The 11,569-nt window shown below is 46.7% G+C and overlaps 1 protein-coding gene across 4 annotated transcripts; it reads right to left on the bottom strand.

Annotated features, from left to right (window-relative positions):
* On the bottom strand, positions 1 to 9,128 carry LOC111849569 (protein O-GlcNAcase-like). 4 transcript variants are annotated; one of them, XM_023822554.2, is made up of 17 exons: positions 8,701 to 9,128; positions 7,492 to 7,543; positions 7,298 to 7,395; positions 6,958 to 7,088; positions 6,659 to 6,830; positions 6,215 to 6,313; positions 5,739 to 6,023; positions 5,402 to 5,560; positions 4,891 to 5,324; positions 4,443 to 4,617; positions 3,641 to 3,694; positions 3,233 to 3,318; positions 2,729 to 2,833; positions 2,560 to 2,651; positions 1,705 to 1,897; positions 1,432 to 1,591; positions 1 to 1,333 (listed from the first exon to the last, which is right to left on the bottom strand). In XM_023822554.2, the coding sequence occupies exons 1-17, from the start codon at positions 8,789 to 8,791 to the stop codon at positions 1,197 to 1,199; spliced, it is 2,523 nt and encodes an 840-aa protein (XP_023678322.2). In that variant the 5' UTR covers positions 8,792 to 9,128; the 3' UTR covers positions 1 to 1,196. The 4 variants fall into 4 exon arrangements, with proteins under 4 accessions (XP_023678322.2, XP_023678323.2, XP_023678324.2 ...); XM_023822555.2 differs by having other exon boundaries at positions 5,402 to 5,557; XM_023822556.2 differs by having other exon boundaries at positions 8,666 to 8,788.
* Between the last annotated feature and the right edge of the window lie 2,441 nt (positions 9,129 to 11,569).

The raw sequence follows: 11,569 nt of genomic DNA, 5'->3' as shown, positions 1-11,569 counted from the left end.
TAGGCTTTACCATTTATTACGTAATTTACCATTAAATTATACAACCCAAAAGGCAAGAAGTACTGGGGATTTCTGACAATACAGTGGATTCTTATTTCTTTATCTTGAAATCAATGGTATGTTTAAGGTAATGCTAAGTAAATGAATGTATTCACTTTCTGTGTGGCTGCAGCATAAGAATACCATTGTACTATACAGACATGGACACAGTGAAAGTCAAGCGCTTCATTACAAGTGTAAAAAAAATATGAATGTTTTACAATACAAACACTGGATTCTGCACACTTACTTAAATCTTTAATTTCATCAAAATATTCACAAAAACCTCATCTTTATACTGTGCAACATTTGTTTTCCAAAACCGAGCTGTATTTTAAATTTAAGGATATTTTTGGGGAAAAAAAGTCTTTCCAAAGAGGGACAAAGTCTTCGACACAGATGTCCTGCTTTACATTGTCTGTTCAGAAGAACAATTGAATCAAGCTCTTAAATCATAACTTTGAAGGCGTTTTCATGGCATCCCTAATCGGACAGTGCAGTTTGAGGGCAGTGCAGTTTGAGGGCAGTGCAGTTTGAGGGCAGTGCTGCACAGATGTGCGGAAAGACCGACCTGCAGCAGCAGCTGGACAAAGGTAGCGTGTGGTAATACAGCTTAAATTTATTATTTATGTGAGGTGATGAATCAACCACTAAATTAAGAAATGAGACTGTTTTAACTGATTTGCACAAAGAGATCCACCTCAGGACTGAATTCTGGATTGATTCCGCCCCTTTGCCATATATGAGAACAGCTGGTGAGCTGCAGGATGCATGCTGCAGTGTCTCCCTGGCAGCTATATCCTTTAGCATATGCATCCAGGGCAGGCCAGGCCTTCCCGAGTCTGGACGCATGGCTGTAGGCACCATGAGGGGCAGAGGTAGCTGCCCAGCTGGCCCTGCTCCAGTAGAGGGCAGCAGTGTGCATCTCTCATTACCCCAGGCCACAAGACCAGTGGCCTGAAGCCGTACTCCAACTGTTGAAGCAGGGAAGGTATACAGGGGATTGAAACGACTCTCCAGCTATCCTAAAAGGCTACAGCAGCGAACCCAAAGGCAGTGAAGATGGATACATGTTCTCCTGGCTCTTATAAGGTAATAAACACGTTCGGCGGGCATCTACTGTATGAGCACATCACTCCTCCTGAGTTCCACCATATTCACAGTGTCCGACCCATGATGATCACATCTTTTGGAAATCCCTCCATGCTGGCCACTTCAAAGAAGCCCAGTTTGCTGTAGAAGCTCACCATTTTTGTTTCCGCCTCTCTCACCTCACAAAAGGCACCGTGGGAGCCTGGGGGCGGGAGAGATATTGTAATGAATTTTTCATTGACGGCCTGCGAGGCTGCAACCCCCATCCCCATCCCCAGTGAGTGACAGGGTGCTCCCTACCATTAGCTTTTAGTGAGGAGAGCAGACATCCCATCATGCATTTGGCCACGCTGGGGTCAGTCACTTTGGAGTGGACAACCAGCTTGATGAGAGAGGGGAAACTGCTGAGGAAGGACTCTGGCATGCTCTCCCCTTCCTCATGGAAGCTCAGCTTCATTTTCTATAGGGCGGGGAGGAGAAGCATTATTTACTGTCCAGTCACTAGCAGAAACCACACAAACCGGCAATGTAGGTCACAGGCTTCCGGCACTGGACCCGCCTGCTGTCACTCGCCTGCGCCTCTGACAGCTGCTCCTCACAGTTGGGTTTGCTGTACTTCTCCTGCATGCTGGGAATCCAGCACATCTTGTACTTCTTAATGAAGGGTTTGATGTGCACGGCGCCCAGGGCATAGCCCCAGATGCCTTCCTTATCCTCCAGCACAAAGCAGTATTCTGGGCTCAGGGACAAGAAGCCTCCTACCAGCCTTGGGGATTGGCAAGCATGTTTCCCGGAAAAACATTCAATTAAAAAATGAGAAGGTAACCCACTTACTAACAGAATATTACACTGGAGCAGGACTATGGATCAAACTTGTCACCACCAGGTCTGTGTTATGGCTCCCCCTGCAGGCCGGTGACAGGTGTAGATGGGGTGTTTCTGAGTGTGTGCCCTTGTGATCAATTAGCATCCTGTCCCTAGTGTCTGCTGCCTCAAGATGTAGACACATCTGCCTAATGCTGAACAGTGACTGAGCCACCAGATGAACCACTGCCTGTCACACATATATAATGCTTTCATTTCTATTTGATCATACAGAACTTCCTGTATTTTTCTTGTCAGTTTTGCAGTCCAGCAGTGGAGCTCATGGGAGTTTTACTTACACAAAATTGTTTTGAGGGCAGAACAAAAAGCGAGAGAGAACCAATCGGATTGTACAGCAGGTGGATCTAAGCAACTAGAAGAAGCGGGACCAAGACATCTGACTGGTTGGTCCCACCCACTCTAAAATCTGATTGGTTATCTCTAAACCAATATTTTTTATTTTTTTGTAAGTAAAACTCCCACGAGCACCAGTGGACCAGGCCTCATAGTGTATGCGCAGGGTGATCATACCTGCGTGCTAAGTGTGTCATACCTGTGTCATACCTGTCACCGATGAGATCTGGCTCGTGCTCTGAGAAAGCCTGGTCCCCCGCTGCTTCTCTGTACACCTCACTGCAGATCCGGTACACCACAGGCTGAAAGAGAGCCCAGGGAGACAACGTCACGGCACCACCAGCTGCATCAGCAGAGCGGCCAGCAGAGCACAGCTCACCTCGTCCCTGGGAGCATAGGGCCTGATGCTGTACGTCTTGGAGATGGGCACAGGGGGTGGCGGCTGATAAAACAGGTCAATTGCCCCATCGATCGGCAACAGCCTCTGCAAAGATAAAGCCTTCACTCCCTCACACTGCTGGATGTAATAACACTGTATTGGGTACAGAGGGCGCTCTGCTGTCAGTGACTGGCATAGGGAGCGACACGTGACCAGGTGCGGAGCTCTGGACTGAGCATGAGCACCCAAATGGCAAGCAGGGTCTGTGTAACAGGATGAGCCTCTCTCTCCTGAACAGGGTGGGGGGACACTAGCTTGAGGGGTAGACAACTGCTGACAGAGGGCTGGGAGTCAACTCCAAGCATCCTGTAGCTTCCTTTATAGAGCGACTGCTTTGATTAACATATTGACACAGGGGGATACTCAGGGGTATAAGCAGCTTCTGACTGTAACCAACACCAGGCAGCTTCTTAATGAGATCACACATGTGCCTGGATGTGATACCTGGAACTCCCCCGCCAGGCCGCCACTGAAGGCCCAGGTCTCCTGGTCTCCCCCTAAAAGAACTTCAGGTGGCTGATTGTGACACCCTGCAGGAAACAGAAGTGAGCAGAGATTTACTGAATATCCACCGATATAACCGGCAGGTAAAGCACCCTGATATACTGCCCATCCAGCTCGATGTGGGGGATGTCCTGAATTAACTTGGCTAGTTTATTCATGGGACAGCAGGGCGGCGCTCTGTTTACAACCCGGGAGTTTGAAGTATGAAGATGAATGATTAGGGGTCGGTTTCACTGAGCCTGATGAAGGATATTTATGGTAGACAAGCTGCCAGAGACAAGTGAGTGTTACCGCCATGGTAACCATGTAAGGAAAAACAGGAGTAAAAAAGGCCTGGATGGGGCTTACATCGGCCATGGTCCATCCAGTAGCAGTAGAAACTTGTGCTGAGGATTCTCCCATCTGTACACAGTGGAGAAGGAGAGTCATCAGTAAGCCGTTCTCTGCGTTCAGAATCGCCCTTCAGAAGCTGGTAGCTTCCTGTGGGCCCATGTACAATCCAGCTGCCCAGCCTTCAAACCAGTCGAGCCAGCAGTCAGTAGACACCAGAGCAACAGGCATCAGGGCCCAAGGTGATTGATGGCAAGCTCTTTGGGCAGCAGAGGTTTATGTGGGATTTGGGTCTGGTGCTAATGGCTAACAAAGACAGCACACGGGTGATTAAGTAAGGGATAAACCACGGCAAGGTATACAAAAATAATCGACGACATCTTGGTGTAATTCGATCCGATGCAAACCAAGTTGGAGTTTATTTTCCTATAACCGCACACCTCCGAGTGATTAACCAAACCATACTACTGTTAACCAAAAATACTAATAATAGAATAACCTAGTCAATTTTTCAGAATAAAATTATTCCAAGTGGAATTTAATAATGTTCCAATGTGCTGTTAAAAATATAGTCCCTATAAGGATAGAACATCCGGTCGGGCTACTCACTGGAAGCGGCAAGTCTGTTAAGTTACCATAGAAACCATCAACAGACAGGCGCTTACGGTTTTAAAACCAAGGAAAATTATGCTTATAAGAGTGACTGCTTATTTATAACTAAAAAGTCACACAGGTTTTTATATTAACATGTTTAATAAAACATTGACTTGCGTTAATACGGAACATAGCAGCTTTGGGGGAAAAAAGAACCTTCACCTACCTAACCATAGAACAAAAGCTTTCACCACAGATATGATGTTCTTTATGTCCCAGATGTAGGGATACAGATCATAGAGGATTGTCCTGCTGGCACAGCTGGATAGCCTGGTAAACATCTGGATGACAGAGCTGCACATACCCTCGAACATCTTCGCTCGAGTCCTCCACTCTGCCACCTGCCCAGATGACACCCGTAAGATGACCTTGCAGTCCTCACAGCAGCTGCCTTAGCAGCACAGTGGTGAGAATACAACAGTATCTACCATCTACCATTCAGCACTTATGCGCTTCAGTGAAAGTTTATGGTGCCACCTAGTGGCTATAAGAGAAGCACATATGGTTTGACAGGCAGAATGACACGAAGTGTATGAGGTAATCAGTATTGTGTGTGATGTGTACTTTAGAGGCTGTACGCCCTGTGCTGAGCACGCACCGCTGCTGTGGCTGACCTTGTGGGGCTCCTTGCACTTTGAGCTGACGCTGACCACACTACAGTTGGCTCTCAGCCAGTTGAACTCCCTGAGCATTCGCATGGCCTGGGGTCCATGCTCATAAGGCAGGTAGAAGAGATCCACAAGAAGCTGCAGGTCTTCCAGGGTGGGTGGGTCGGCCAGGGACATCGCCTGCTCCGTGGGACCCAGCTGCATGTCCACCAGGTCACCCTCCGTCTCCCGGGGCACAGGGCCAACCTCCACTGCCATCAAGACTCTGTCCATCTCCTCCTGTTTCTCCTCTACCATCTCCATGGGCTCCTCGTCAGACTCCTTCTTCTGGCTGGCCAGTGGCCCCAGGCTCATGATGGGCTGCTGGAAGATGGTAGTGACAATGGTGGAGGCAGCGTGAGCCCCGGAGGGCTTTGTGTCGCTCTGGGGTCCATGGCACCCTGAAACACGGGGCATGGGATTTCAGACAAAGCAGATCCACCAGCTGCCACCACCGTGGAAAGTACAGCCTGCTTACCGTAGTATTTGTGAGGCTGTGCAAACTCTGTAAGCCACGCAGTGAGGGCCAGCTGCAGGGCCAGCTCTGGGCTATAGGGAATGTCTGTCTCTAGGCTCTCATCTCCACCCTGCTTCTCCAGCTGAACCGGGACCGATGCAGCACTGTCCTCACCCTCTGCTGGAGCCCAAGGGGAAAGAGAGGGAATGGAAACTGCAAGGTAAGCTGAGGTAGATTCTATCCAGTGGTGTCTACACCAGAACCATCCTCCTGTGCTGTTCACCTGTAACTGTCCTGATGATCTCAGGACAGGTGAGTCAAACTCAATTAAACACACACAGTACGTATCAAGACTTACCCATGACGACATCTCTGTGACCATCATCTGTCCTCGATTTATACCACGTGGCCAGTGTATGGATGGCTATAAAATTGCACTCGAATTCACAGTTGGGGTTAGTGAGCACGCCCTGCAGATGGGGTATGAGCTCCGTAGGGCGGCCCTTAAAAGGGCCCAGGAAGAGACGCTTCTGGTCATAGTCGTTAGCATGGATGTTGTCCCAGAGCACTGGGGGTCTCTTCAGGACCTGGGAAACCTCCTCGATGGAGTGCAATGAGATATCTTTCGAGACGACCTCGGGACCTTCCAGAGAGACACCAAGAAGCACATAGAACATGGTGAGCAGAAACTGAAAACCCACATTCTAAACTGGGGTCAGAAAAACCCATATGTGTCTCACCCATGTTGCTCTGAAACTCAGCTGAATGGCCACAACCTTGCAGGAGGTCTTCTGTACCTCACACTTCCCAAAAATAAACCCAAGAGAAGCGTACCTGTCCAGAGCACCTGGATGCCTGCGTGCAGGTTCTCTCCAATGCTGCGCAGGTATGGGGACTGAGAGACACTGGGGTAGCACAGAGTTCCACAGTACTCTGGGACAGGCACGCAACAACAAGATCGAATCATTATGGCAACACAGATGCAAATATGTATCCATGATAAGAACGACATATAATTACATGTAATCCCAATACTGTCACAACAACGTTGCTGAGTAAGTATCAGCTTTACTAATGAAGTCATTCAACGTTTGAATAGTTTCACTTTAAAAACATGCTGTAGCATGATATGTCAAGATGCTCTTTAGTGAGTTTGGGATCTGAGTGGAGGAGGTCCTTCACCAGTTGTTGGGTTATGGTGGCACTGGTACTGAACGCTAGCCTGGCACACAGAGCGTCCTATTATGGTAAAACGTGGCGCCCATCACAGTAGCCCACCTGTAGGGCAGAAGAGAAAGGGGCGTGGCTTGCCCAGGAAGTGGAAGACCTCATTGGTGATGGACGCCTGAGCCTGTGCAATGGAGCTGAATGCGTCCTTGTCTGCTGGACACATGTTGTGGTCGATATCATCGAAGAGGAGGGCGAAGGATGTGCAGCCAAAGTGAGACACCTGGAGCAGAGACGCAGATGGCTCTAAGAAAAGCTTGATAACCATACTGCGTCTATCCTTCACGACTGGGATTGAGCAAAACCTGCAGCTTCTGCACATAACAGCCCACAGTACAGACTTTATTTACCTGATCTAGCTTTCGCTTCAAACTGGAAACATCCTTCTGGCTAGAAAAGGTGATGTCCAGCCCAGGAGAGATGGCGTAGATGAACTCGATGCCATGCTCTTTTGCAGACGAGATCAGAGTCACGAGTTGTTCTGGAAAAAGATGAATATGAAGGGTGACCACAGTACACATTAAATGAAACTGATATTCCCATCTGTGTCCTGCAGAGACATCCTTTGGGACAGATACTGTTCCTTGTGATGCGTTCAGAAAATGAGAAAAGGAGCTAAATGACACAGCTAACCTGATTCCACCACTTAAGTGACAAAAGCCTCAGGGATAGGGGCCCATTTACACTCACCAGCTTCTTCTACAGAATACAGCTCTCTCCAGAAGACCCTGTGCTTGTAGTCATCTTTTGGTGCATAGAGGTATGTTTTTAATCCCCATTTCCTTTGTCTAAGAAATAAACATATTTGACAGCCATGTAGTGGCTGTGATCCACATTCAAAGCACACTTATGTCAACTTGAAGGAAGGGGGAGCAATCCGTTACCTCCTGAAAAGGCCTTCCCGTTGTGCCATCATCCACGGTCGCCCATAGAAGCCTGAGCAAAACAATGGCACAGTTCACACAGTGAGCAAGGAGGACAACTACATCGCAGATCATGAATTGTGATATCGGACAAGGTCCACTTTTAGGACCTTTCAAAGACGACTTAAAGCCCATGATATTCCTTTTTCTTAATCCAGGTGTAGAGTGCATGTTTGGTGTTGAGGCCAGCTAATACCTAAATAAATGAATTAACATCTATCTGGTGGCAGGTTGTAAAAAAACTGCACCACATGGACTTGCATTCATACACATCTACATGCCCTATTTTACCTGCTTATATAGTATATATAGTATGATTGGTTAATGTATTGTCTTTCACTAAAAGTACCAGAATTAGCTGCCTTGATCAGTACAGGCAGTTCTCCACTGACGTGAGTAATCTGCTCCACGAACCTTACGTAAGTCGGATTTAATTTCCAATACCATTCAGGACATCTTATAGCCAAAAGCACAAACCAAAAGTATAGCAGTAATACGTACCAAAGAAATACATTAAGTAAATGAAAAAGTATATTTACATACAGGCGTATGTCGTCTTTTGCGTTAGCGCTTCCGTGAACCGTATCTCAAATATATTACTGTTTCACGTAAATCGAGAGCTACCTGTAATGCCTAATACACAACTGTTTGTACTGTATGCTAATTCATATAACATTTTATTCAGCAGACTACTGACATGAAGTGAGGATCACGCCTCAGGGTGAGTCCTGGAGCATTTGGGCTTAAGGGCCCTGCTCAAGGGCTCAACGATAATACAGAGAACTAACTCACAAAGCCTCTCTTCGCAAAGGCTTTATATTTACGAGATTTTGCTTGGCAAAGAATAAGTGAATCAGTTGATGTAGGCTGGAAATACGGATTTCTGTAGCATTATGGGACCCAAGTAACAGCGTAGTTTAACGCGTTGGTAAGAACTATAAACCACCGTTGCAAGCTCTGATCGTCCTACACATTAAGTCTATATCTTAGAATTGAATTTCTGTATTTTCATTGTACATGTACATCTTAGGTTAAGAAATAACCTGTGTATGAAGATAGAATGTGCATTAAAATGATCCGATGACATCCTAGGTAGCGAACAACGGCCGTGGATCAATGATGCTGGTCCCACTACCTGCTCATGCACCAGTAAAGCCACCGCTCCGTTACCTTCCACAACACCGATGATGAAGCCGCCGCCAGCGCCCGGTTCCGGGGACACGACGGTTTCGCCCGGGGGCTGCGCACTGTTCTCAACCATTGCACTGAAAAGCCAAGACAGTCCGAGAGTCCTGTTCGGACCCAGTCACACCGGTCCCCTCTCCAGGCTTGCCGAGGCGCCGAGATTAAGCAGCGCAAATAAGTTAAACTTTTTTAATAAACCCAAATACAAAGTGACTTAACTTCGCGTAGCCGAGCCAGAAAAGAAACATAACAAGACGAACAACTTTCTTTTTTGGCTCAGTGCAATTTTCAGGCAGCAAAAATCAAAAGCAATGCGTGGAGTTGCGTATGGATGTTTATTGTATTTCTGATTTTAAACGGTGCTTGTTTACACCGGCAGCCCTGCCCACATGCAGCACCTTCTTCCTGTTTACTCGCACTGCGCAGACTCCGCAGACCAGCTGGAACCGGCCACAACCGGCGCCGCTCGCACACGGCGGCTGCGACCGCCCCTATCGGGGCATGTTCTGCACGTTAAGCGTGTGCACGATTCCACGGAATCACGTTCCGTAGGAATGGTGCTAGTTGGTTTCCTGCAGCTTTTATAAATCACAGGCTGATCTCTAGTCACTGATACAACTGCAAGCACTTTAGCATTAATAGCAGCTACTGACTAAATACGTCAGTCACGCTATTTACTATTTACACCTTCAGACTATGACAGTTTATGCATTTTGGAGGGGTGTCTTACTTAAGAGTACAAAGTAAGATAATTAAGCAGCAAAGGTTATTAATTATCTCTTGCAAAATATTCATACTAGTGATACAAAGCATCTACGGTGTTAGGGCTCTGCAGGTTGTGAGCCATTATGAATGCAGGATAACATTTTGAGGGACCCAAGTGGATCCAAATGGATCAGAAGTATCAAAGACTAAGAAGGAAGATGTAGTAATCAGGAACTTTGGAGCGCTGTACTTCAGGTGTGCATGCTCTGATAGTACCCCAAGCTGTCACAGAGCCACCCACATAAGGCACTGATGCACTGATACACTCCACCGGTGCCCCTACCAAAGAAATTATGAAGTGGTCACCCAACAAACTGCACTTTACTTAAGCTTTGCACATATATCTTATGCTGGGCTGATAACCACCGGCCACTGTACACTGCACATTCCCTGTGAATATCATTTCATGTGTGTTTATCATATATACACCTCTGGAAAAAAATGACACCACAGCGCCGTATTTTGTTTCACTCATTTCTCAATTTATGGGTGTGCATGAGTGAAATTAAAATATATATTTGCAAACTGCTTCCTGGTTCTTTTCTGTTTCTCATTAATGAGGGGCTTCTTTTTTGCTTTTTGGGACTTCAGTCCTGTTTCTAGAAGCCTGTTACAAACTGTCCTAGCAGTGCACTTCACACCTGCACTTAATGTTTCCTACTCCTTTTGAAGGTCACTTGATGTCATCCTATGATTCATGCGGCACTGTCGGAGACATGAACAGTCATCTCTGGCATTGCAAAGTTGCTACCGCTCTTTACCCAGCTGGTTTCTGGTCGTTCCCAGTGTCTCCTGCTTCACCTTATTCTTGTGTGCTGCTGTCTTTGAAATGTTGAACCTAGAAGCAAACTGCCTCGCACTGTCACCTTATATATATATATATATATATATGTGTGTGTGTGTGTGTATATATACAGTATATTTATATATATATATATATGTTTCTGCATTATATATAAGCATTGTCAACTAAAAATTTTACGTAAATATTTTTCATTATGGTGGATATGTATATGTCATTATATATATATAAAAAATTATATCCTTATCAACTTACATATATCCTTGTCTGCTGTGCTATATGTTTTCTGTTATTGTTTTTTGCAGCAGCAGTAATAAGGATTAAGAATTTCATTTTGTAGACACTGCACCTATGACACTATAAACTGCTTGAATCTGTGGATGACAAGCCTTGGGACGGGCAGAGATTCATCGTTAAGGAGGACCTCATTAAGGCAGGCCTGCAAGCTATGTCAGGCAGACTTGGGCTGACATTCAAAGCGTTCACTGCCTTTTTGCTTCTTTGGAAAGTCCTGGGTTTGTTATTTTTGCACACAGACTCAAGATGGACTGTCAGTTCAGAGCATTACGATGCTGCTGGGCTCTTCATATTCGCTCCTCCCCAGGCCACCTGCCAAGCATACCCAGAAACCTACATTATATTAGCCTAGTTTTGCTGTCATCTGGAGAAGAATCTGGTTGATTCATCAGTTTGTGTACTTTTTTTTTTTTTTAAAGAAAAAAAAAAACAATAGAATAAAAGAAAAGGAGAAGACTTGTTATCCAGAATTTTTGAGTATACCTGTATACAGATGATCGCCAAACAGCAGCAGCCTTGTGCTACAGTTGTTGCCATCATCGCTAGATATAGGTCACATTTAGAATATGGGTCAGTTTTCCTCAGGAAGCTGCAGATAGATATTTTTGATCCCCTATGAGGTATCAGAGATGATGTGTTCATCTACCCCAGAACCTTCAGGTTCACCGGCAGACCCGACCTCACACAGGAGGCTGGTCCACTATGCAGGGAAACTTTCATTCCTTCAGTGCTGTAGCCTCTTCTCTGGGAGCAGTAACCACAACAGGGGCATTTACGGTTAGCCAGACCCCTGGGGGCGCCCATCCCCCCCCCCCCCCCCCCCCCCCCCGCCGCCCCCAGGCCTGGTCTAGGCGACCCTGGGGACCTGCGGAGCGAAGCCCTCTGCTGTCGCTAGCTCAGACAGCATAATGCCCTGCCTTGTGTGCCCTGCGCCCTGGCTGCTCTGCCGTTACCATGGCGACAGTGCCCTCTCTGGGTACGTTGGCTGAG

This window comes from Paramormyrops kingsleyae, chromosome 3 (assembly GCF_048594095.1).
Source record: "Paramormyrops kingsleyae isolate MSU_618 chromosome 3, PKINGS_0.4, whole genome shotgun sequence".
NCBI classification, from domain to species: domain Eukaryota; kingdom Metazoa; phylum Chordata; class Actinopteri; order Osteoglossiformes; family Mormyridae; genus Paramormyrops; species Paramormyrops kingsleyae.
This window is presented reverse-complemented; position numbering and strand designations above follow the sequence as displayed.

Coding starts and splice junctions, on each gene's coding strand:
- LOC111849569 (XM_023822554.2), bottom strand. CDS start 8,791: ATGGTTGAGAACAGTGCGCAGCCCCCGGGCGAAACCGTCGTGTCCCCG. Junction 6,831..6,957: donor TGAAGCGAAAGCTAGATCAG/GTAAATAAAGTC, acceptor TCTCTGCTCCAG/GTGTCTCACTTTGGCTGCAC. Junction 6,314..6,658: donor CTTTCTCTTCTGCCCTACAG/GTGGGCTACTGT, acceptor TGCCTGTCCCAG/AGTACTGTGGAACTCTGTGC.